The sequence below is a fragment of the Leishmania donovani genome, chromosome 34 (assembly GCF_000227135.1).
Source record: "Leishmania donovani BPK282A1 complete genome, chromosome 34".
NCBI classification, from domain to species: Eukaryota; Euglenozoa; class Kinetoplastea; order Trypanosomatida; family Trypanosomatidae; genus Leishmania; species Leishmania donovani.
In genome coordinates, this window is record NC_018261.1 from 58,405 (window position 1) to 83,181 (window position 24,777).

General features: G+C 59.3%; 7 protein-coding genes across 7 annotated transcripts; all 7 read left to right on the forward strand.

Annotated features, from left to right (window-relative positions):
• Positions 1-888: 888 nt before the first annotated feature.
• On the forward strand, positions 889-2,760 carry LDBPK_340190 (hypothetical protein; the record flags this gene model as incomplete). Its single annotated transcript, XM_003864136.1, has 1 exon — positions 889-2,760. One exon carries the CDS (start codon positions 889-891, stop codon positions 2,758-2,760), a length of 1,872 nt encoding a protein of 623 aa, XP_003864184.1.
• Positions 2,761-6,786: 4,026 nt separating this feature from the next.
• LDBPK_340200 (hypothetical protein, conserved) lies at positions 6,787-9,084 on the forward strand (the record flags this gene model as incomplete). Its single annotated transcript, XM_003864137.1, has 1 exon — positions 6,787-9,084. One exon carries the CDS (start codon positions 6,787-6,789, stop codon positions 9,082-9,084), a length of 2,298 nt encoding a protein of 765 aa, XP_003864185.1.
• Positions 9,085-9,904: 820 nt separating this feature from the next.
• Positions 9,905-11,380, forward strand: LDBPK_340210 (hypothetical protein, conserved; the record flags this gene model as incomplete). Its single annotated transcript, XM_003864138.1, has 1 exon — positions 9,905-11,380. One exon carries the CDS (start codon positions 9,905-9,907, stop codon positions 11,378-11,380), a length of 1,476 nt encoding a protein of 491 aa, XP_003864186.1.
• A 3,375-nt stretch (positions 11,381-14,755) lies between these two features.
• LDBPK_340220 (hypothetical protein, conserved) lies at positions 14,756-16,309 on the forward strand (the record flags this gene model as incomplete). Its single annotated transcript, XM_003864139.1, has 1 exon — positions 14,756-16,309. The coding sequence occupies one exon, from the start codon at positions 14,756-14,758 to the stop codon at positions 16,307-16,309; it is 1,554 nt and encodes a 517-aa protein (XP_003864187.1).
• Positions 16,310-18,781: 2,472 nt separating this feature from the next.
• Positions 18,782-19,411, forward strand: LDBPK_340230 (hypothetical protein, conserved; the record flags this gene model as incomplete). The annotated part of the gene is made up of 1 exon (XM_003864140.1): positions 18,782-19,411. One exon carries the CDS (start codon positions 18,782-18,784, stop codon positions 19,409-19,411), a length of 630 nt encoding a protein of 209 aa, XP_003864188.1.
• Positions 19,412-20,201: 790 nt separating this feature from the next.
• Positions 20,202-21,209, forward strand: LDBPK_340240 (hypothetical protein, unknown function; the record flags this gene model as incomplete). Its single annotated transcript, XM_003864141.1, has 1 exon — positions 20,202-21,209. One exon carries the CDS (start codon positions 20,202-20,204, stop codon positions 21,207-21,209), a length of 1,008 nt encoding a protein of 335 aa, XP_003864189.1.
• Positions 21,210-22,338: 1,129 nt separating this feature from the next.
• Positions 22,339-24,498, forward strand: LDBPK_340250 (hypothetical protein, conserved; the record flags this gene model as incomplete). Its single annotated transcript, XM_003864142.1, has 1 exon — positions 22,339-24,498. One exon carries the CDS (start codon positions 22,339-22,341, stop codon positions 24,496-24,498), a length of 2,160 nt encoding a protein of 719 aa, XP_003864190.1.
• Between the last annotated feature and the right edge of the window lie 279 nt (positions 24,499-24,777).

The following is a 24,777-nucleotide window of genomic DNA, read 5'->3' on the forward strand; positions in this document are numbered from 1 at the left end:
GAGGGTCCCTGGCATCTCCCTTTCCTACGAGGCACCTGCCTCTTGTGGGGTGACTCTCCTGCCATCCGTTCTTCTGCGGTCTGCCGCTGCTACTGCGTGGTCGCGATGCCTCGACTTCGCATGTGACGTTGTGTAATGGCTGTAATTCACAAATAATTTGCGCACCACAGACGGTGGCATCGGAAAGCGCGACATCAGTGCCGCCGCCGTGTTTTCTCCCCCGCACGGCCCCGTTCCTCTGTCTCCGACTCCCTCCCTCTCTCTTGAATCGGCTGTGGTGCAACGGCGACGTACAGCGAAAAGGGTATCGTGGCTCTTGAGCCGCAGCAACCAAAAGAAAAGTGCATGTGTGCCCCTCGTCTCGCAGACGACGCGCCTCTCGAGAGCAGCGAGGAGCCGCACAACAGGATGCTGCGCGTCTGCTAAAAAAAAAAAACGAACTATGCGGAGGCGAGAAGAGGAGAATGTCTACTGCGTTCTACGCCACGAGGTATGGCGCCTCCCTCCTCTTCTCCCCTGCCTTCCTGCTCCTTCGTTGCGCACATTTGCTTCTCCGTGCTCATCGCACTGTGACGGGGATGAATGTGCACCATCGACGCCACAGGTGCAGGTCGGTGTCCTGTTACTCGGACGCGCCGACTCTCTTAACCCCTCGCCCTTTCCCTCCGTCCTTGCTTACTTTTCTATGTGCTTCTTTCCAGTGCTCCGTGCGCAGCCCCCCCCCCCCACGCGTCATCTACGTGCTATCATCACGAGTTCTTTTGGCAAACTAGTTTCACTGCTCCCCTCCCCCTTACCCATCGCTGTGTATCTGTCGTCGTCACAATCGGGCCCGATACGCACAGTTTCCGTTAGCACACGCACTCGTCTTCCGCGGCGTGCGTCATCATGTCGTCGCCGTTCTTTGGCGAACTGCGAAAGACACTTCACAATAGATCGTACAGCTCCTGCGACTCGCTGCCTCGCCATGCTGCATCCCCGCCACGTCACGCGCAGTACGTGGAAGCCGACAGGGCAGCGCCATCCTTATCGAAGAGCCCCACCTTTTCATCCGCCCCGCCGTCGCCAAAGTGCCCTGTGCCATGCACGCATACCATGTCGCACACAAACAGCACCGTGCCGTCCAGCAAGCTTCCTTTCAGCAACAGTGTAACCGGCAACGGAGCAGTGTTGATAGGAACGCTTGCATCATTCGACTCTGAGGCTCCAAGAGGCAGGCCAGCCTCCGCTGTTGAAGATGGTGCCGCGAGCGGCAGCAGCAGCAGCGGCCTCTCGCGTGCCGCCGTGCTGATGAGCGGCCGCGGTGACGCATCTCCGCCCTTTTCTCCGCAGCCATCTGGCTCTGTTCTAGCAGTCTTCTGCCCCCTCACTTCAAAGGCTTGGCAGTCGGGCACCCTACGCGACGGCATCGCATTCGACGCGGACACGACGTCTAAAGTTAGCACTATATCCCCGCAAACAGGTCTGCAATCGCCATTCCTCTTTTCGTCTGGCTGGTCGCAGCAGAGCGTCTCGGCAGCGGCACAAGGCACGCCACCCTCCTTCGTGGGTACGCCGGGGCAATCCCTCATCAGCGCTGGGGATGAAGGCGACGACGCCGAAGACATGCCGCACAGCTGCGGCGCCATGTATTCCCCCAACCACTCTGTGAGCCTCTTGCCGGCACCCAAAGCTTTCGTGCCGGTCTGCCCCGTGCAGTCGCCGGAGCCTTTTGCGACGAAATTCACCGGCTCGCCTGTCTTCGAGGTTTCTCTTACGACACCGCCAAGCATCAGGGCGCCGCGGACGGGGGCGGCGAGGGGGGCCGGCGCCACGCCAACTCAGTCCTCGTGCTTGCCGTCGGAGTCGTTGGAGCAGTATTCGCTGTTGCGGTCTCCGATACTCCACTCGTTGACACCGCTATCCATCTCACCCAGTGCACCTCTCTCACCGGGGTTTGGCTGCATTATGGGGACTGAGCAGACGCAAAGTCGACTCTCGCGCCATCGTCTAGCAGCTTCAGCCGGGTCCGAACAGCTTCCTGTGAGAACGAGCACCGAGATGCGATCGCGCGGATCCGCGGTTGCGTCGCCGCCGTCCGCTGCTGTGCCGTCCGTAAACAGTAATCATGAAACACTCAATGATCGTCTCGTCTCACCCGCGCGGCGCAGCTATCGCTGCCCACTGCCCAGCTCGAATGAGGCATCGCTCTCGTCGTTCTTCGCAGTGTACGATGCAGGGCTCCACGCTAACCTTTCGATGGCCCAGGCGAGCGAAGAGGATGCGGCGCATCGAGCCACCAGCGCCACTCTTCCCCGCGTCTGTTCATCCAAAGACACGGAAGCGGAAGAAGGCGTTGCCGCCGCCCTTGCTCCTGACACCACGGATGACCCTTTTGAAGCCTTCAGGGATATTTTGCCTGCAGCGCAGTGGGGCAGCAGCGTCACAGAGATGCCGCCTCACATCACGACATCATCAGCGCCGTTCGAAACGGGGTCTGCGTTCCACAGCGTCACTGCCTTCGCGTCAGAGGCCCATGAGAAAGACAACCATCCAAGCGAAGAGCTCAACCAGAGCAACCGCCTTTCCTGTTTTTTCATGGAGAGTCATCGCAATACCATAGCGCATCGACCCTCAGCGGCACAGCAGCGCAACTCAGTTAACAGATCCGTCGATACGCAGCGTACGGCAAGCAAGGCGATGACGCTGCAGCAACGCCAGCGACGTTTCTCCCTGCAACAGGAGGACAGCATTGAAATCAAGCGAAGGGGCTACGCGTGAAAGCACGTGTGCCCCGCAGCGCTGCTCTATTCACTGGCCCCCCCCCTCCTCCTCCCCTCTTCCCTGTCTTTGACTGCCTTACGCGAGTTTCTTTTCTGTTTTTTTTTTTTTTTGGCCTCTTCCCTTTTGCGTTGTTTGCTTTACCCGTTGGCACACCTGAGCGTTTTCTTTGCTCTCCTCTGGCGTCTGTGGTTTCGCGTCCACCACCCTTTTCCCTCCCTTTCATATAGCGCCTTTCGTGTGTGCATGTGCTGGAAACGCGACCTGTCGCTCCTGTTGAATAGCTCTCTCCTTCCCTCTGCATCCACTTCCTCCGTCAGGTGCGCCTCTCTCTCCCGGTGTATGCGCAGATGAGAAGTGGGTGTATGGGGGTATGGGAGCAAGGACGTGACGGGCAGACGGTGCCGAGCGACATAGATGTCGCCCCCCTCCCTCCCTCTCCTTTCCTCTCCTCCCCAACACGTTTTTCTTGCTGGTTGCGGTGTGGCCGCGCTCCTCTCGAAGGCGTTTGTTTGCTCTTCAGCATCATCCCTTTGTTGTGTTTCTCGGCTACTGTTTATCTTGGCTTGATGAGAACCGATGACCTCACACGGCTTTCTCTTCCCGTTTTTTCGCTGTTCTCGCTTCTTGTGTTGCACATTAGTCGAGGTGTACACGGAGCCGTCACTGCCGCAGAGCTTCTCTACTTGGTCGTCGCCAGCACCTCCTCTTTCTGTTAAGAGGCAGAGGAGTGCAGGCGTGTGTTGCGCACATGTGGCGTGCAGCGACACCCCCTCGCCCCTTCGGAAAAAAAGGGGGAGACATCAACGGAGAAAACCACAACGCAAAAGAAATGCCTCTGCTTGACGCAGCAGCAGCAGTCGCGGATTCGCAACACCGCTTTTTCTCACTCTCCTTCGCTCTTTCTTGCTTTGTTTTTCTCTGAAGCGTTGCGCTTTCCTTTGTTTTCATGGTTTGTCTGTCCGCGTGTCTGCGTGTGCGTGCGCGGCATATAAGCAAGGATTGCAGGGGTGCCTCGGTTTACTTTGCGTGTGTCTGCGTCAACGAACAAGCAGCTCTGTGTGTTCCTTTTCGGCCTTCGCGTGACTTTTTGGGTCTCGGACGATGGGGAGGTTCGCTGGCGGATGATAGTGCTGGTGGTGTACATCGTCGTGGATAACCTCGTGTCTCCTCGGCTGGTCGCGTTTTTTCACTCATCGCCGTTGAGTCGCCCTGTGTATGTCGCCTCTTTTTGTGTTTGTTTTCGTTGTTCTTCTCTTCGCTTGGCCGCCCCTCCTGGGATATCTACTCATGTACGTGTGTGCCGCTTCTCCCCGAAAATGTGTGCTGCGTGCTGTATGGGCCTTTTCACCTCTACTATGCGTGCTTTCACTTCGTCAGCTCCTCCGATTTGGTCCGCGTTTTTCCGCTGCGCGGCTTTTCGTTTCTCTCGAGTTTATTTTGCGTTTTTGTTTTGTTTTCCAACGCGCTCAATCAACGCGGTGCTTATGTATGTAAGCAGGTGGTAGAGAGAGATTGGAGGTGAGGGAGTCGCACCCTGTTACAACGGCAGCCCCCCTCCCCCTTCTCAGGCGAGCACAAGAGTCCACACAGACTCACACAGCTTACCAACGCAGTGGCACACGCATGAAATTGAAGAAACGAAGCGTCAGCTGAGGTTCTTCAGAGGTGCACACGCGTCACGGTGCGCGCTCCAGGTATTGAGATGCGGCCACGCGCGCCTCTGCTGTCGCTCTTTTTGCTTAATTTCTCCTGTGGTGCTTTTTTGTTTTGCTTTGTGCGTGTGCGTGTGCGTGTGTGTGTGTGCGTGTATCGCTTCTGTTTACTTCGTTGCTTATTGTCGCCTCCTTGCGTGTGGGTCTTTCCTCATCACCGGCGCACGTCTGCTCGCCCTCTGTGTGCGTGTGTGTCCCTCTTTTTTTGTTGCTTTGTGCGCTTTACGTGGCAGCGCGTGTGCGCGCTCGCTGTGTATGGCTCCCTTTCGCGTTTGCCTGTGGGTGGATCGTTTTCCGTATGGGAGATCACACGGTAACCCCACACGTTCCGCTCGTGTGGATCACGAGGGGCTTAAATCCAAACATAAAATTAAAAAAAAAAAAGAAACGACGCGTGCCAGATGGAGAGGTGCGACCTGCGGATCTCGCTCGCAAAAGAGAGGGAGCGGGTAACGCGGCGGGGGGGGAGCAACAGCGAAGACGTGCGCTCCGATGTCTTCCGAAACCGACGCGGCAACCTTTGCTTCCGTATGTCGGAAAGGTCTCGTTTCACGTGGGCGTTTTGGGGCGTTTGCGCTTTGAGCTGATGCCGTGCGACCGCTTTTTTCTCTTGTCTCACGCCACCCTCTGCCATTAGACGCAGCTCACAAGTCGAACGTATCCACCTCTCACAGATGCGGCCCTGTGCCTTTCTCTTTTCTTCCTTTTTTTTCTTCCCCCCCCCCCGACTTTGCTCGCACGCTTCTACGGACCCCTGCCTTGTCCCCTCTCTCTCTCTGCGCCGCCACATGTCACAACTCTGTGCTCTCCCATTAGCGTCTCGACTTTCGCTCGCTAATATGCCGCCTCTCTCCAGATCCTCCTCCTTCGTCTCCCCTGCACCCCGCGCGCACATGTGCGAGCTTCACCCCCTCCCTTCCTCTTCATTCCTGTCTGTCTGCCAGTGTGCGTGTGTCATGTGCCCGCGAAGGGGGCGGGGGTGATGGGGGGCGAGGTGCTGATAGAGACGACTTGATGTCTGAGTTTTTTTTGGGATTTTAAACGTTTCCTTTTCGAGTTTGTGCGTGTGTATTGTGTTGCGTTGCGTTGCTCTCTCCTCCTCTCGCTATCGGCATGCGCTCCCGCTGCGCGTCTTCTCTTCTCATTTCTTCAAGTTTGCATGCTTGAGTCTCGCCTTGTCTTGGTCTCCCCCCGTTTGCTGCGTTCCGCTCTCTCTTCGCGTCTTTGCGTCGGTCGCGCAACAAAGTACTGATGCCATCGTGAGCCCGGTGTTCCTCGGAACGGGCTTCGTAAGCACGGCGCCTGCTTGCAGGTGCCCCCACCTCCCTCTATCCCTTACTCTCAGCGCCCTCGCATCGCTCTCCTTACTGCGACGGTGTACACGGGCGCATGTGTGGAGGTGGCACCTTTGTGAAGGCCTGATCAGTTCAAGGGCCAGGGAGCGGAGGGGGTGGGTAGGAGATGATGCAGAGGGAGGCGGCGCTGCGTGGGGTGGTCATCTGCTGGATGCGTGTGTTTGTGGGAGGTTGTTCCCCCAAAGGCGCCCACCCCACCTCTCCTTCTCCTATTCATCTCCCACCCACCCCCCACAGAAACGAAAAGAATCGGTACAACACCGAGGTGCGGGATGGGTGACGTACACACAGACTCGATACGGTGGCCCGTGCATCACCTGTGGACCCCCTCGCTTCCCCTCCCTTTGGCCTCCCCCCTCCACTCCCACGGCCTCGTGTTGCACTGCGCAGCTCATTTGTTCATCACGGAACACACTCTCTCACCACCTTCCCCTCTCTCTCGCTTGGCACGTCATTTATTCGGCCGCACTGACGGACATCGGCACTGTCGAGCACAATCCCAGGACAATTTACACAGACACACACACACACACACACACTGCTGACGCTTGTGCGAGCGAGCGTCAGTGTGTTCTCTACTGGCGCTGGCTTTGCAGTTGTTTCGCTGGAGAGAGAGAGACGGCAGTAGCTACGCACCAGCAGCAGCAAGCGGAGGAAGGAGGGAGAGAGAGAGAGAGAGCTCTGCCGCGGTAGTGCTCGCAGCTGTCAGCGCTCACTGCCGCATACGCACAGACTTGCGCACGTGTACCCTATCTGATAGGTAAGGCTGGACAGTGGGAATGAGGTCTGCGATAGCGCTGCATGCTGCGCGAAGGTGCACCCGACTCACGCAGTTGCCAGTCATGAGCGCATATGTGATGCCTCGTCGCTGCTGCGCCTCCACCTCCTCCTCTTCGCCTCTGTCCGTCTCAGCCGTGGACGGGCCAACTCTGCACCCAAGCGTCGCATCTGCTCACATGCACGCCAGCTGCCTCCTGGCGCAGCTCGTGAGCGAGCAGATGCCATCCTCTCTGGAAGCGTTGGTGTCGCTGACGGAAGAGTGGTGGGGGTTAGTCGAGCGGCTGGTGCAACTGCCGGTGGTTGCTGCCGATCTGGGCCAGCTGCTGGTGGAAACCGCACACGCGGAAGAGGTCCAGCGTGATCATGGCAGCGCTGGGCTCGAGGAAAAGGCTATTGCGCAGTGGGAGGAGTGGGTCTGGACCAGTGTTCCCCGCACGGTGCCTGCCCCTGCTGCGCGCGAGGCCGCTGTAAGCGAAGATGCTTTGCCTGTTTCTCCTCCCGACATCCTCTCCTTTACGCAGTTTGCGGACCTTCTGCACTCTTACGATCGCTATCGTCTCGGGGTCCGCTGGGGTGCGTCCCGCCCCAGTGGAGACTGGGCGTCACGTGGAGGGGCCGTCGCTGCTGCTGCCTACTACCGCCGACGTTACTTCCTCCGCCCGTGGCATGGTATGCACTGCCCCGCCGGCGCGGCCGAGCAAATGCCTTACGTGCATGTTCTGCAATGGATGTTGGCGCGGAAGGGAAGCAGTGTCGAGGCGTCGCCAACCGCGGCAGAGCTGTGGGAGCGCCACCGCGCACTGGAACCATTTCAACCATCTTCGTCTTCTTTCAAGGCCTTGGATGTGTGCTGCCAGAGCGGCTACGTGTCGGACTTGCTCATTCGCGCTGGGGCCGGCGTCGTGGTGGCAGCCGATGCCGACCCCACCGCACTCGCCAACGCAGAGTCTACGTATCATGAGTGCGTGCGTGAGGGCGGAGGCAGAAGCCGGAATGCTGTGCTGTACACCCGCCGCTGTGAAGGGTTGCCTCGGCCAACGGCGGCGCGCGCCAGCCGCCGCAGCCCGTCCGCGCCAAAGAGAGGTGGTGCCGGTGCTGACGTTGGAGCTGGAGTGCAGTCGACGAGCGCGTCCGCGGCTGAGCGCCGGCGCCGGCGGGCCAGGGAAGAGGGACGAGGCTACAGCGGATTGACCTGGCCCAGCGAGGAGAGATCCATCTCGGGCGCCGAGAGCGCCGACGCGGACGCTTCCGCTGGTCCATTTGATGTGCTGTACATCCACCCTCCTAGCGCAGTATCCATCTGGCCGGTCGCAACGACGGAGCAGTTCAACCTGCGCAGAACGATGTGGTGGCACAAGCTGAATCACAGTGTGGAAGCCGAGGGGCTGGACGCAACTCTTCTCCTTCCGTATCTCCCTTGCACTGCGGCGCCAGCACTCGCACGGCACAACCCTCTCGCCACGCGCTCCGGCCTGGAGCGGGCGCTTGATGCGCTTCGTGCGGATGTGACGGAGCGCAGCGCGGCTGCGTCCCCGTCTGGTGACGAGGCACTGCGTAGCGGCGCCCTCCTAGCCGATGAAGGGTACGTAGTGCTAGTACTACCTCGAACCTATGACACCGACCTCCTGCTGCGCGGCGAGATGCTTGGGGCACCTTCGTTGGCGGACTGGGCGGTGTCGCAGCTGGACGGCTACTACGATCTGATCCTCCGCCGACGCTGTGGCGCGCACGCTCCCCCGTCGGCGAGCAACGCAGCGCAGTCGTCGAACGGGGTGGATGGCATGCTCTTAGGGGCCTTTCGTAATGCGCAACGCCGATTCGAGAGAGCCTCGAGTGGCGCGTCTGCACAGTGGGCTGCGGAGTTGCAGCGCATCTCCCGGGAGGAGATGTGGCATGATGTGCTAGTGCTGCGCAAGAGCCGGACAATGGCCCGTCGGTGCGCCGCTCCGCATACGGAGGGCTTGGGGCAGGACAGGGCGGCGGCCGCCGGCACGGTACAGTGGGAGGACTCTTTCGAGTACAACGAGTACTACCCTCGCGGTACGGTTCCACACACAAGCCACCACTGGACCGCCCTGGTGCCCACCTACTCGTATCTCGAGGAGGACTTCTACGAGTCTCCGAGTGCCGCGCGCAACTTCTTGGCGGTGGGCTACCCCGTCTCAGCCAACTCAGCAGTGACCGCCGGCTATGGCGTGCCGGTCGGCGCGACCCCAAGAGCCGCCGCAGCGGGGGAGCACAATCCAGCAACCGATGGTGTGAAAGAAGCTTCGCATCTGGCGTCTGCGAACTTCCACACCGTCTTTGCGCAGGAGCTGCGCACGCGGCGCCGCTCGAAGCTGCGCAAGCTGGCCCTGAGTCCACTGGAGCAGCAGGAGTGGTATATCGATGAGAAGCTGGTGAAATCGAGTGCTGCCAAGCTGGAGTTGCTCAACGAACTCTCCAAGTGGGACCTGAAGGACTACGATAAGTGAAAGGGAGAGTTACGGATGAGTGACGCACGAGCGCGTTGGATGGATCCCGTGCATGTCAGTGTGCCTGTTTGTGTGTGTGCGTGCGCGGAGGGGGTTGATAGCCTCTTCGGTCACTTCCTTAATGCCAATTGTGCGCGTTGTCTTCACAGAGTTCAGGCAATGTTTTGTCTTGCTTGCTCGTGCCCATGTGTGCGGGCAGTCTGCAACGGCGGTGCTGCGGAAGGCGGATGTGCGGATGGATAGGAGGAGGGGGGTTGAACACCGCAGCAGGAGTCCACGCCGCCACCTCTTCGCTCCTCTCCGCCGTCTCCACCACACCGTCCGCATTTCCTTGTGTGCCGGCTCTAAGCCTCTGCCACCCTGACACACATGCGCAAAGGATCAGAGAAGGAAAAGAATATATTAGCGTGGTTTGTGGTGCAACGAGAACACTTCAGTTGGCATGCGTGTCATCGTGCCGCGCGTCTTTGCCTTCGTTGCTCGCCTCTGCCTCTACTTGTACCATTGCCCATGCCTCGGTTGATTGCACCACTCCTCACGCTCCGACCTTCCCTGTCTTCGTGCGCGCCACCGCCCGTGCCATCCCTTCCCCATCTACGCCCCTTTCAGCAACATATTATCACCGCCTTTCAATCTGTGCCCTACCCCACTCCCTCGCCTTCACCGCCTATCCCCTCCACCACTCCCAGCAGCACTGCTCAATCAAGCATCTAAGCCTCCCCCCACACACACTCTCAGACGTTTTATATATCTCTTTCTGCACACGAACACACACACACACACATTCATCATTTCTATTTTGCACGTACACATCGCAGCCATGACGGAGGAGATTGTCGCCCCTGCCGTGCCGCAATTCGAGAACGGCGAGCCCAGCTTCGAATACGACCACATCTTCCGTTGCTTCAAGGGGAGGGGCAACGGCCTGCTCTTTCGGATGGTCAACACGAAGCAGAAGAAGTGGGCCTTCTACAACGACACGGCGGACACCATCATGCAGGTCAGAGCTCGTTTCAGCCCGGATTGCAAGGTGGAGAAGCTCAACCGCGCCCGCGCGACACAAGTGCCGATCGGCACGGAGGAACACCCAGACCTGTTCGAGACGGTTGTAACACTGGAGGTGCACCCCTTCGCGACTGAGCCGTTCATCAAGGGTGATGTGAACGGGTTCGAGCTGGAGTTTCACACGGAGCAGATTCCGGTGAACGACGTGAAGTTCATGAACCGCCACCGCATCTTGCCGCGTTACGACAAGGTGTACAAGTGCTTCAAGAGCGAGGGCAACGGTCTGTTCTTCCGCCTTGTGGATGAGAAGGACAACAAGTGGTACTACTACAACGACACGCACGAGTTCCGTATGACGGCCACGGTCAGCTTCCCCAGCGCGGACGAGGTGAAGCCGCTCGGCAACACGGAGACGGTGCCGGTGCAGGACGATGAAAGCGAGGTGGCCTACCAGATCACGGTGGAGCCGGGCAATGCGGAGCCGTTCATTGAGGGCGTACCCGCCTCGTACCACCAGACGTTCAACGCGAACCCGATCGACGAGAACTGCCTGGACCCGAAGGATGTCCAGTACATCAACGGCGAGCCGGACAGCAACATCATCGACCCCAGCCAGTGCAAGGTGTACAAGTGCTTCAAGGAAAACGGCAACGGGCTGCTTTTCCGCCTTGTGGACGAGAAGGCCGGTCGCTGGGCCTTCTACAACGACACGCATGAGTATCTGATGAAGCCCAAGGTCCGCTTCTTTGGCGGAGCGGCCGTGGTGCCCGGACCGGACGCGCAGGTTTTGCCCGACCCGGAGGAAGAGGACACGGCTGTGATCACGGTGGAGATCCCCCCATGCGAGACGCGCTTGTTTATCGAGGGCCGCCCCGCAAAGTACGAGGTGTCCGTGGTCGCCGACAGCATCCACAAGACCGCGCCGGAGGAGAGCCCGGAGTTCGTTAATGGTGAGCCCGACCGCAAAGTCGTGAACTACGACGCCGTCTACCAATGCTTCAAGGACAAGCCGGAGGCCCGACTCTTCCGCCTCGTCGACTCCAACCGCCAGCAATGGGGCTTCTACAATGACACGGCCGACGTCTTCTTCGTCGCGCGCTTCACCTTCGACGCCGAGGGCAAGGTCCGCGCCCTGGGTGACACGGAGAAGGAGCAGAACAGCGACAACGAGACCGAGTACCTTGTCTCCATCCCACCAATGGAGACGGTGGCGTTTGTTCAGGGCGACGTGAGGGGCTTCAAGTCGCAGTTCACTGGCAAGCGTAGGACGGCCGTGCCGACACCTGCGTAGAGATGCGCACTCGTGGTCTAAGGGAGCTCGTGTACAGAACAGCCCTTTGCACTTTCCACCTCCCATACGCGCGACGGAAGTGAGCGTAGTTGCGGCGTTGTGCGGAGAGTGACTGTGCGTTGCGAAGTAGAGGAGGGGAGGAGAGGGAAGGTTAGCAGACGGGGGGGGGAAGGGAAGGAGAGGGGGGTGTCGGCCGCGGATGTGGCGCTTCCCACACATCTCTGGCTTCGGTGCTTTTCCCGCCCAGCTCTCCCTCTCTCCCACCTCCTACCGCGTTGACACATGCAAACGCTCAGGTCCGCCGCCCCCTCCTCTTCTCGCTCTTTTCTGTTTGTTCTTTGCTGGTGTCTTCTCTCTCCTTGTCTTTGGCAGGCCCGCATGTGCGCCTGAGCTTGCAGGCTTGAGCGTCCGCCGTGCCCCCTTCCCCTGCAAACGCGGCGGGGTCGCGAACTAGCCGATAGGACGGAGGGCCCAGGGGCAGATCGCACGCACAGACAGACACTCACTCACTCTGATCAGCGCGACCAATGTGGTAGAACAGTTAGGCATGGCAGGGATGCGATGACGAGAGGGCGTGCTCGTGTTCGTGTGTGTGTGTGTCTGTACGCATGCTTTTGTGACAGTGCGCGGGCCTTTGAAGTCGATACCTGCAGAAGTAGATGTTCGCTTCGCCTCCTCGTCGACGACAAGGCTACACGGATGGGGCTGAGGCAGACGGCGGACGACATACACACTGATGTCATCCGGATCTCGAGCCTCTCGTGCCCCCATCATTCATGTATTCGCTTCTTTCATCTTGATACTTCTTCTTCTCATGTGCCGCGCCCACCGTTATCGAAGTAGTGTATAATATTCCGTGCGTATGCATATATATATATATACATGTATGTGTGTGTGTGCCCGTATATGTGAATCTCATCTCTGTTTCTTCCTGTTGCTGCTGCAGCTTACCCTCTCTGCATCTCTCTCGCTGTAGCACCCGCGGCTCTCTCACACTCATGCACACCGATACGTGCGGAGGTGAGCGCACGTATCGGCAGGCAAGCATGCAGCTGCACACACCAGACACGCCTACCACACGCACTTGCTGAATACCACACACAACAGGATACTTGTGCATTATTTGTCTTTGTATTTTCCGCTTTCGTTCTGCGTTTCTCTTCTCCACCTCATAGTTGTGACGCATCAAGATTGGGTCTCACCCTTTCCCTCCCCACCCCTGTACAGCGGAACAGACATACACGCAGGTATACACACACATGCCCAGCTACACCGATCTGACATGCAAGCGCGCATTTTTTTTTCGCTGGCCTCCGGTGTATCGCTGCCCCCTTCCCCCTCCCTTTTTCCCTCCCCTTCACCCACCCACTTGCGTGTGTGTGCTATTCGTTTCTCCTGTTCGTTTTATCTATTTTTGCTTTCTTCTCCTGAAATGTCCCCCCCCCCCTCTCTCGGTGTGCGTGCGTGCGTGCGTGGGTGTGTCGGTGCGTGTGGCCGGGCTCTTCGTCTTTCTCTGGAGGCGTCCGCCTTGCTGGTCTTCTCGCGCTCTGTTCCTCTTGCCTTCGGCGATTTCTCGTGTTCTGCCGGATCCGCATAATGCGCATGCACGGCTTGCCTTGTAAGCTGGGCACACTACGGCGTGACTAAACCCCCTCCCCCAACTCCCTGGCACACAGTGTACGCCCACGAAACCGTAGCTGACCCTCCCACTTCTCCTTCCTTTGATTGTGTTCAGCGTACCTTGATATTATGCTGCTCTGGCTGTTGCGTGAGCGTGCGCGCGCGCGGGGTATTTCATGCGCGAGAAGGGGGCGAGGAGTGTGTCTGTCTGTCTCTGTGTGTGTCTGTGTGCCGGTGTTGCCGCCCTTCTTCCCTCCTCATTTCACCCACCTATATCCCCCCCGCCCATCTCCTCTCCACTTTCTCCGTCTTTGTGTCAAGCGGATGCCATCACAGCGCGACGGCTCGCAGAAAGAACTGAGGAGGGAAAGGTAAATCACGGATCGGCGATCCGCTCTCGCACACGTGTAGACATAAGCGAGGCGCGCACACACACACACACTCACGCAAAAAGCGAAAGGAAGAAAACGACCCGGTGCAGGCATGGTGAGAGGGGTGAGGTGTGTGTGTGTGTGTTTTGGTGGGCGGCAGCCTGAAACGTGGCTGTGAACATCAAGAAGAAGGCGGTCAGCTCCCAAAAAGACACTCGAGCCGGCGTCTGGCGCTCTGTCATCCGCCTACAAGTGTTCCGTCCGGTTGCTTTCGCAAGTCGCGCCCTCTCCCATCCGCGTTCTCACCCCCTCCATGTGTACGGGACGGCCCATTGCAAACACGCGCATCCACGGCGTAGGTACCCCATCCCCCTCTCGCCCCTTCTCCACCTACTCGTCTCTCGCTCCCTTCACTGCTCCTGTCCGCGCGCACCGGAGCTCATCAAGCTCACCTTCGACGTCTGCCGTTGGCCAGTGCGAATCGGACCGAAACAACAAGAACAACAAAAAGAGGGCTCTTTTCGACACAAGAGTCCACGAAAGCTAAGAAGCAGAGGATCATCACACACGCACACGCGCGACGCGAGAGGCACCGCCAGGCGCTTCGCCGCCCAACACCCTCCTCCTCCTCTCCTCCCGCGCACTCTCTTAGGGCATTTTTTTGCCGCTTGTATTGTATCCCCTAGTCGCACAGTCGAGGTGCGTAGGGCGCCCATGCAACTGCAGCAGCAGTGAGGCGCAGCCCACGAACTCGCCTGCCCCAGTGCCGCGGTTGCGAGCCTGTATGTTTGTGTGTGTGTATGTGTGTCTCTCTGCTGAGTAGGAACCGAAAGCTTATCTTCCTAGAGGCAAGAAACAAGCAAACAGATAGACGAGCAGCGCTGAACGGAGGGACAAGCTGCCCACCGACGTGCACACACACTGTCCTACACGCACTCACACGCGCGCAGATCAAGGTCCGCAGCACACAGCGAGGAGGAACTCAACGGCTCATCCCTCCTTTTTTTTTCCACTCTCTATCTCTCCTCCTCTCTTGAGAAGGTGTTCACAGACTAGCATTTTGATCATCTCCAGCGACAGGGTAGACAGAGCCGCATCGCTCAGTCACAGTACGACCCGACTCGCCGCAGATCTCGCACAGTTTCGTTGTCTCCTACAGATTTTCCCTCCGCTTGCCAGTGCACTTGAGCGGAGCAGAGGCAATATCGGCTACTTCTGGTGCGCCGCGCACACATAGACGCGCTTGGCGACTGGAAGGGAGAGGGAGACGAGACGCAGCACTCCAGCCGCTCCCCGGCTCATTAGCTTTGTTGTATTATTTATTTCCAAGGGGGGCGCGTGCCTCTGCAGCTGCGCTGTGCTCAATTCGACAGCGGACTGGACGATGACCGAGCTCGTGCCACCAGAGGCGATACGATTCGCCAACGGCGAACCCCTTTGCGCGTATCAGGAGTGCTACCGGTGCTTCGACGGCCGCGACATTCTCTTCCGCCTGGTGAACGTGGAGAAGAAGCAGTGGTTCTTCTACAACGACACCACAGACACGATCGCGCATGTGTGTGCCGTGTTTTATCCCGGAAGTGTGATCCGACCGCTGCAGCGAGCAGATATGCACGTCATCCCTGGCCCCACCGGCGTAGCAGACGAGACATGCTCGATCGAGGTGACGCTGGACATCCAGCCGGGGTTTACGGAGTCGTTCATCGAGGGAGAGCACAAGGGCTTTCACCTTGAATTTCGGACCGAGACCGCGCCGACAAAGGAGGTCGTCTTCGAGTACAGACGGCCGACGGTGCCATACGATAAGATCTACCGCTGCTTCAAGAACGGCAATGGGCTGCTGTTCCGCCTGGTGGACGAGCGCGTACGTCAGTGGTTCTTCTACAACGACACTCGCGACTTGATGATGAAGGTGAGCGTGGCGTTTGCGAATAGCGCAGAGGTGCGCCCACTGGGATGCACCGCCCTTGGGGTGCCGCACGCCGACACCGCACCTGAGAGCGTCGTCTACACCCTCCTCATCGCGCCTGGTTGCACCGAGCCGTTCATTGAGGGAAATCCAGTGACATACACGCTGGAGTTTGCCGCCGAGCCGCTTGATGCTCCAGTCACGCCTGCCTTGGAGGAGCCGGTGCAGTATCTGCACGGGTGCCCCGACGTCGCCGTCATTCCACACCAGACGCACGTGTTCAAGTGCTTCAAGGAGCACGGCAACGGACTGCTGTTCCGTGTCGTTGACGATGTAAACACAATTTGGGCCTTCTACAACGACACGCCAGATTACGTGATGACAGCTAATATGCGCTACCCGGGCACGAGCGACATACGCCTTGCTCCGGGGGTGCAGGTTATCGCCGATAGCGAGCGCGAGGGCGGTTTTGTTGCAGCGGTCGAGGTGCTGCCCCTCGCGACAGTGCCGTTCCTCGTCGGCGCGCCGGAGCAGTACGAGTTGGCCTTCGCAGCCACCCCTGTCGTCCCTCTGACGCCGTTGCCAACCACTCCAGCGGAGCCGAGCCCCCCACCTCAACTTGCCGCCGCAGCGGATACGGCTACGACGGTGCCTCCGGCGCTGCCGGTACCCGAAGAGGCACCCGTGTACTGCAACAGCGGACCGGACCTCACCGTGATGCCAAACATCGATGAAGTCTACAAGTGCTTCAAGGACTACGGGAACGGGCTTGTATTCCGCCTCGTGGACAAGGTTCAACGCCGCTGGGCTTTCTACAATGACACCACCGACGTTGTAGCCTTGGTGAGGGTGCAGTTTTCCCCCGGAGCGCGCATTCAGCCGCTGGGGCATACAGTGCTGGGCTGCGACCTAGAGAGCGGTAGCGTCCTTCACGAGCTCCGCGTGAATCCGCTCGAGACGGCCCTCTTTGTGGAAGGGGATGTCGACATCTTCACCACAAAGTTCGTGGCTGAGCAAATACAGACCTGACGGCTTCCTGCCACATCGTCGCCCGCGGTGGGGACTCGAGCGAGCGAGAGAGCGAGAGAACATTGTTCCTTAGTGCTCCCCTGTCGAGGTAGAGACGGTGCGAGGTTTCGCTGCACCCCCCCCCGCGCTAGGCAACCATCGTCCACATCTGCCAGACATGCACACGCACGGTGACACACTGCTGTGTTGGACGCTTTCTCTTTCTTTCTCCCTCCCACACCCCTCGCTCTCACAAGCATATTCCTTGCACGACATCTAATGTTGGTGTGTATTGCCCTTCACGATGAAGACAGCGGTATCGTCTTGGCCGCGAATACCTCTGTCGTCCTTGCCGGTCCTCTCGCTCTCCTTAATGTTTTTTTTGTTTGCCCTCTTTCCTTTGTCTTACGCGTGTGCGTGGCAGTCGTGGCTTGTGTGTCGGTGCCTCACCTCCCCCGCTACCGCTGATGCCGCCTCAACACCTCCTCTCCCCCTTGTGTCTTACCTTTTTGTAGATGAGGAGTCGCCACGCGGTGCCGCTGAAGCATAAACGAAACAACGCATCATCGCGCAGACAGCATCTTCTACCTTGCCACTGAGTAGCGGTCACTCGTGTGAGTGTCCAGGCTACGGCAGGCTGCTGATTGGTGATGGGGTGTGCGGCAGTGTGTGTAGCGGAAGGGAACATAGATACTTTCTGTGGCCAAAAAAAAACTGAAAATGCAGAGAACGCGCGATCGCGCACACATGCAGAAGAGTCGGCTGTCGTCTCGCTTGATAACACCATGCGTCTATTCCGCTTTGTGTTGTCTTCTTCTCGTTGTCGTGTGAATTCGTTAGCGGGATGTGGGACTGTAAGGGTGATCATGCGTGTCTCTCGGACGTCCCTCTCATTCCACAGATAGCCTCCCCCCCCCCTCCCTTCCTCCTTCCTCGGCAGCGGTGTACCTTCTCTGTCTGTATTTCTGGGAGCTGTTCTCTCCCCCCTCCATACGTGTCTACTTGCCCACTTTGGTGTTGAATTCGTTCTTTAACCATGTGCCCCGCAACGGAGGAGTTGCATGAGCCTCTACGTCTTGTGTACCTCTTCATGGCCAGGCGTCTCGGTCGGCTGCCATTCTCCCCTTTTCCGAATCGATGTAAACGTGTGTCTGTGTGGCTGCGTAGCTGCGCCGCGAACCCTTTTGGGCTCTTCCGTGCGGCGGCGCACCTCGCCACCGCCGACTCCGGCCAAAAATGTGTGTGCCATCCTGTGATGAGGCGTTTCTGCGTCCTCGCCCCTCCTCTCTCATTTTCTGTTTGGCTGTGCTTTCCTTTTTTTTTTGTACAAGTATTACTGATGCTGCTCTTCTCGCCTCAATCGGAGAGGGTGCAAAACTGGGTGAGAATGAGTGTGGGAAGCAGCAGTGTGTGTTTTTGGGGTGACTAGACGTGCGTGACCGTGGTGGCGGGGAGGGCACATCCCAGAAGGTATGTGTGTGGGTGGGAGATGAGGGCTGCGCTGCAGCGCAGCCCCGACATTCGCGGCGCGTGCGCAGCAGGATTGCTTCCTCATGGGAACTGGGTGAAGTGATACACGCGTATTGATGTAGCGTTGAAGACTTCCACTCTCACGCTTATGGACGCTCCCCCCTCCCTGTGGCGCTGTCGAGGTGCCTCCGCCTCCCTCCAAAGAAGCGATGGGCCCGTCACTGACGCTTAAATGCGGGTGGCGTTGTGTCCCAGCCTTGCCTCTTCGTTTGGTCGCGCGCGCCCCCAACCCTCCCTCCCTTCCGCTGTAGCAGTGGTGAATGCGCTGTGGCAGCCGCTCTTCTCTCGTTGTTGCTTCCACCTTTGTCTAATCATCACAGCTCTACCTCACGCACGCGTGCGCCGGTGTACGTGCTCTGCGCACGTGGTGGACAATGCCTCCTGCGCGCGCACACGTCTCCAACGCCGCGCCATCTCTTCTTCCCTTGGTCACAGTCCACGCCAGCGCGCGCTCAGCTGGTAGGGATAGGCAAAGGGAAACTGCAAAGCCATCTCGGCACGATGGTGCGCATACAGATATGGTGCATCTTCGGGTGTTTGCCTAGGAAGCTGTCCGCGGCCGTTTGTGCTTGGCGCGACTCGTTTTGCTTCTCTCCCCATTCTCCTGCCTTCTCAACCCACGTGCCATCGTCGCTGTGTCTTTGCGCGACTCGCTCTTCCCTCCCCCCCACCACGAAACCGGTGCGAGCGCTGCTGGTCTCACCGCTTCTCGCAGGAGCGCAAACAACTTCTAAGCTCTGGCCTTCACACAAAAAAACATATCCTCACCAAAGGTAGAGCATTAAACGCGTTTTTGTCTTCTTCGCTGAGGCGTCGCCTTCCCTGTTGGCCCCCCCCCTTTCCTACCTGTCACCCTCCCACGCGCAACCGTCGCCCACTTTGGCCCTCTCCGACCCGCATACGCCCACGCGTTTTGGTGCAGCCTCTCTCTGGCATTGACGCTCGGCGTTTCACTTGGCGAACATGTCCACCAGCGGCCCATTGGTGCCCCCGATCAGCTGGGCACAGCGCCCCGAGTACGTCCTCATCACGATCCCGCTCCAGGACACCACGGGTGTTAGTGTGGAGATCAAGGATGAGGGGAGGGAGCTATGCTTTGCCTGCAGCTCGCCCGAGCACAAGCAGTACGCGTGCACGATCCACTTTTACGGTGTGATATCCTCCGAGGAGAGTCAGCACGTGGTGCGGCCGCGTCAGATCGAGCTGAAGCTTCGGAAGAAGTTCTCCAAGTCACTTGAAGATGCCAACGACGACGAAGTGGAGTGGCCGCGGCTGACCAAGGAAAAGGCCAAGTACCCCAACATCAGCATCGACTGGTCTAAGTGGAAAGACGAGAACGACGACGAATGCGCTGCAGATGACTTGGGGGACTTTGGCCTCAGCGGCGGCGACGCAATGGACGGGCAGTACTCGGAGATGCTCAGTCAGCTGATGCAGGCGCAGGGCCAGAAGGATGCGGAGGAGTCGGCAGGTCTTCCACCCGGCACCATTCCTGGATTTGGCTCGGCACGAGGGCAGGAGGCCACTCATGGCGCATGTGCGGTGGCCGGAGATGACGACGGCGATATGCCGCCGCTCGAGGAGGACACGTGAACAGGGGCGGAGCGCCTGCTCAATCGACCTGTGGCGGCGCTGTGCCGCTGCATCGACGCCACCCCCTACCAAGTCGTTTCTCGCTGACCCCCCCCCCTTCATGTGCACGTGTAGTGTCGTGGGCAGCAACGCAGCCTGCGCGAGGTGCACAGCTTATAAGAAAAGAATGTTTCTGTAATGCGTCGTCACCCCCTATTACCACCCGACCCCGCCCATGCACGCAGAAGAGGCGAAGCGGCGCGCAAAGGAAGGCCTGCAGCTCTCATAAGCCACCTTGCACCAGGACTCGTTGAGAAAGGGCAAGCCGGGGGACTGTCGACCGCGCCGCCGCCGGCTGGAGCGCGTGGCCCAGTTCTGCGCCCTTCCCCCAGCATGAACGCCACAGGGATAAGGATGCACCGACACACGCACATATATATGTATCTGTGTTGATGCAGTTCGCGTCTTGGGGTTTTCGCCCTTCCACTTTTGTGGTGTACGGAGCCTCATGGAGCGCGAGTTGACCCCCCCCCTCCCCCTCCTCTCTCATTGGCCGCTCTGCTGACGCCCTCGTCACTCAAGCACCTGCGTGGGGCTCTGCCGGTGGACCCTCTCGCCTTTGCCGTCCCCTACCCTTGAATTCCTGCCCTTCTTTTCACTCGCTTACGGCATATATGCATGTGCATTCGACTAACGTTTGCACGCTTGACTTCACCCTTCGTTGTTCGGCTTTGACAGCAACGCGGAGGGCGCGACCTCATCACGACGCGAGGGAAGGGGTGTCGAGGCCGCCTCCATACTCGAAGCGACCATGTGGTGCACAACTACACAGCGCCTGGCGCTCCTCGCGAGCCTCCTGTGGCTCGTGTCAGGTGTGCAGGCGGCCATCTCCTTCAACCTTAACAGCGTCGATTACCCTGTGTATGTTGACGAGAAGATGTCGGCGAAGGAGTACGCCGTTCTTCCGGGAGGCGGCAGCGCATGCTTGCTGTTGTCCCTGGACAACGGACTGGGCGGTGTCGTGCGCTTCGCCTACTCGTCAAACGTGTCGAACCTGCACTGGCGCTCCGATGTGCTCGTGTCGACCCACCAGCCGAGTGCCTCGCATCCATCCGTAGCGATTCTGGACAAGGCCGACGCCGTCATCCAAACAAAGCTCTACAGCGCGGAGGAGTTGGAGCGACGGAACAGGGCGGGTGGGGCGGTGCAGCAGTCTCGGACCACCGCGGTGAGCATTCGGCCGGCGCAGGACGGCACCGGCCCTGCGGCAAAGTTCATTGATGGCAACTATGCCGTCTGCTTCCGCCTCATACGCTCCAAGGCAGCAGCACAAAAGCCGTCGTCGACGCAGTACGAAGAGGTGAAGGTTCAGCTTTTCGAGGTAGCCTCCACGCGCCACTCCACCTCCACGTACATCTCGAGGCTTAACGACGCCGCCGCGAACTCGCAGAATGGCAATGGGGCAGCAGGGGGCACCATGGCAGAGGTGAACCGTGAATATGCAAAGATGATTCGGTCCCTCTTCCGCTCGAGCAGCTCCGCCGATCTGCGCAAGCTTCTTGACGAGGAAGAGCCAGTGTCATCAGAGGAAGTGAAGAGTCGGCTTGAGGAAATCAGGGCCCTGCAGAAACAACTTTTCGGACTCTATAACAACTTCGAGTACCTGGAGAGTCGCTTCCGGCGCATGCGTGCCACCGCCGAGACAACCTTCAGCCGCATTTGGCTTTGCACGCTCTTCACCTTGGCGGTCATGGGCGGCACGGTGTGGTTCACCTTTCACTACACGAAGAGCATCATCATAAAGAAAAAATTGATCTAATCGGCGGAGGTACCGGTGACGGCGCAACCCCACCGCCTTTCCCCTTTCGCTCTCCGTGCTTGCTGGGTGCGTATGTGTGGGTGCATGTCTGTGCACATCCGCAGGGGATGGGCGAGTCATGCAGAAAGAGAGAGACGAAGATGGGGCTGGGGAGAAGCAGACGCAGGCCACTACTCGGACACACGTGTGCGCCACCGTCCTCCTCCGCATCTTTGATTCCTCTTCTCTCCCTCTCGATGCTCTGCGGCACACGCACATGCGCCTCGGCTTTCTCGGTTTTCGTTTTGTTTGGAAAGCGGACCTGGGTGCGTGAAAGTGCGTGTGCATGTGTGTATCGAAGCCAGTGCAGCGCACGTCGACAGGTCTTCGTGTTCGTCTACAGACGGCCGTAGAGGAGGGAGAGGACCACGCACACCCAGACTCTCTCACTCTTTCAAGGGCTTGTATGGGGTTTGCTGCGCGCGTGTCGCTTGGATCTGCATGTCCATTTCCTTGCACATCTTTTTGTGCATGTATGCGTCTATGCTCGTCTAGCGAAATGCGTGTGTGCGCGTGTGTGTACGTTGGCTTTGGAACTCCCGGTACTCGAACATGAGCTGCATGTCGGACCCAGGAGTGTCGGTGCCACAGCAGTGGTCGTGCACTCTCATGGACATCAGTGGCTCCCTTCTCCCTTCTCCCTTCTCCCTCTCTACGTCTCCCCCACCCTTACTTCCCCAGACTGCACGCTCGTGGAGAGTTTGTCGCAGGTTGCGCGGCTGTTGCGACGGCGCTCGATTACACCCGGTGCCCGTGTGTGCGCACTCATGCTTTTTGGACCTCACACCCATCTCATCTCTCTCTCTCTGTCGTCTTCCTCCCTTTCTATTATTTTGGGGTGGCCCGAATCAATCTCTGGCGCCCCTCCCCCTTCCCACTTCCGCCTGCCCGTGTCTCCAACCGCTGGCTGCGCATCGACGAGCCGATTTGCGTGCGCGGTTGTTGATATTTTAAAAGTCAAGCAAGCATCTTAGCTAGTCGCGGGTGGCGCAGCTTTTCGATCCATCTACTCCCACAGCAGCACTGGTTCAAGACATCGAGCACTCTGTCGTCTTGCGTCGCTATAGCCGTTTTGCTCAGTGCTGATAACATGTCCGCCTCGTCCCCACCACCGCAGGGCGGCACTGCCACCTCCACTGTCGCGGCGCCGCCGGAGGATGCGTCGCAGCTGTCGGCTGATGACCTCCTGCAGCAAATCGTCGAGCTGGTGAACAGGGAGCTGGATCGCCGCTACTCCCTCGTCGACTTCGACGCCCTCGGCCGCATTGAGCTGCTGCAGGTGGTGAACGACATCTTTGCAAAGCTGCAGCCCAGCATGAAGATGGACATGCACGCGGCACCGCCCGAGGAGGCCATGCCGCGCATGCTGGAATTCCTCTTGAAGATTCTTGGCTACCGCGTGCCGGTCTTCGTCCAAGGAAGTTTCCCGCAGAGCTTCGCTGACGGCGAGCCCCTCGTGGTGTACCCAACCATGTACTGGATCCTCACGCATATGGAGCTGAACGAGAAGCGCGTCTATCTCGCCCGCTTTCTGCAGCCGTTGGACATCCCGGACGACATTCGTGCCCAGGATGAGGATGTTCGTACCCTCTTCATGCAGTATCAGGCGCTGCGCGGCGCCTTCATTCAGACCCATCAGAGGGTCGAAAAGCTCCGCTCCGCCTTCGCAGATCCAGTGGAGACACGCCGCCAGGTCGGCGTCTTGGAGGATGAGCGAGACCGCCTACAGGGGTACGTTGAAGCCGCCCTCAAGAAGCTGGCGGCCGTGCCGGAGAAGGAGATGTTGCTGGCAGCCAGCAAGTCTCTCCGCATGGCGCGTGAGGAGAGCACCAAGCTGGCCGAGCGAGAGGTGGAACAGCAGCAGGCCAAGGTGTCTTCCGAGGCACGCCGCACGGAAATCAGCACCCGTCTGCAGAACCTCCGCCGCGACGCAGCGGACGGTCGCGTCGAGATGATGATCCGGCGCATGAAGGACGAAATGGACACAAACCGGATGAAGCTGCAGGACCAGCTGCCGCACGAGCTTGAGTCTGTCAAGAACGAGAACGCCGAGCTGCAGAAGCTCGTCTCGGAGCCGCTGGACATGGTCGCACTCACCGCAAGAGATCGCAAGCTGGACGACGAGCTGAAGGCGCTGCACGCGAAAATCGCACAGCGGCAGCAGCCCGGCGCTGACGGGGCCTCCATCCTGCGCTTCCGAGACCAGGTGCAGCGCGTCATGGCGCGCAAGCAGGAGGTGCTGAACGAACTCAGCTCGCTGCAGGCCGACAACAACAAAGCCCTCAACGACATCCGAGAACGTCAGTTGCGCATTACGCAGCTGCAGTCCGCCACAAACATGCTACGCAGCGATGACTTCCGCGACTTTTCAAACCAGGTACGCGCGAAGAAGGCAGCAACGGAGGGTATGCGCACCCGTCTCGCTGAGCTGCGCACGGAGTGGGGCACGCTGACCTTCACCGAGGCGACGCTTCAGGAGCAGTACAACGCCCTGGACGCTGCCATTGGCGATCTAGAGAGCAAGTTAGGCCTGCAGGGGTACAGCCGTACGGTAGAGGCTCTTTCCAAGCTGGCACACGAGAAGGACGCCATAGAGGAGGTGAAGGGCAAAACGCTCGAGGAGCTGTCGCGCGTCGTGCAAGAGTTCACGCTCGCCATTCGAGAGGGTCGCACTCGCCTTGCACCGCTCATTAACGAGCTGCGCGCTGTTCGGCAGACGGCGGCGGAGGTTGATCAAGAGTGGTCGGCGAGGAAGTCTCAGTACGAGTACCAGGAGAGCCTCTTGACTGAGGACATCCAGAAGATCGACGAGGACGTCACGCGCCTCAAGGAGGAGACGACGACGAGTGAGTCCCTCTACCACCGCGTTCGCACCCAGGTCCTCCTCCTCGCTGCACAGGCGAAGCGGGCAGAGGAGGAGCAGACGTACCGGACTGACCGCAACGCCTCACTAGACCCGCAGCACAAGACGTACGGTGACTACCTCGCCGAAGTGACACGCACGTTGGAGGCGCGGACGAAGGAGATGCAAGGCAAGCGGCGCGACCTCGAGGAGACGCACGACACCAGCGTGCGGCAGGTGGAGTGGTTCAACGCGCTCCGCACGATTCTTCAGGCCAAGCTGAAGAGCATCCAGGCAGAGGCGCCGTCTGCAGGCGCGAGGACTCGCGACAACACCATCGATGACGACATTCAGCAAGTCATGGGGCGTGCCGGTGGAACCAATATGCTTGTGCTGAACAGCAACTAAGCCGATGGCAGCGCTCCTGCCCCCCCCTCCCCCCCATGACCTTCACCCCGCTGGTCAGGGAGGTTGCTCAGATGTACACTATACAAAGAAGGGAAAAGATGCGTAAGCGCGCTCCCGGGGTGGGATATGGCCTGCCTTGCGGGCGAGATAGCGAAAGGAAGCGCCGACACGGTGGCGCTTCAGTGCCGAATGGCGGTGTGTGGATGGCAAAGGGCGTACACGGACATGCACCGTACACGCCGCGAGTGGTGTGTGTTACGCGGGTGTGTGCCTGGTCGT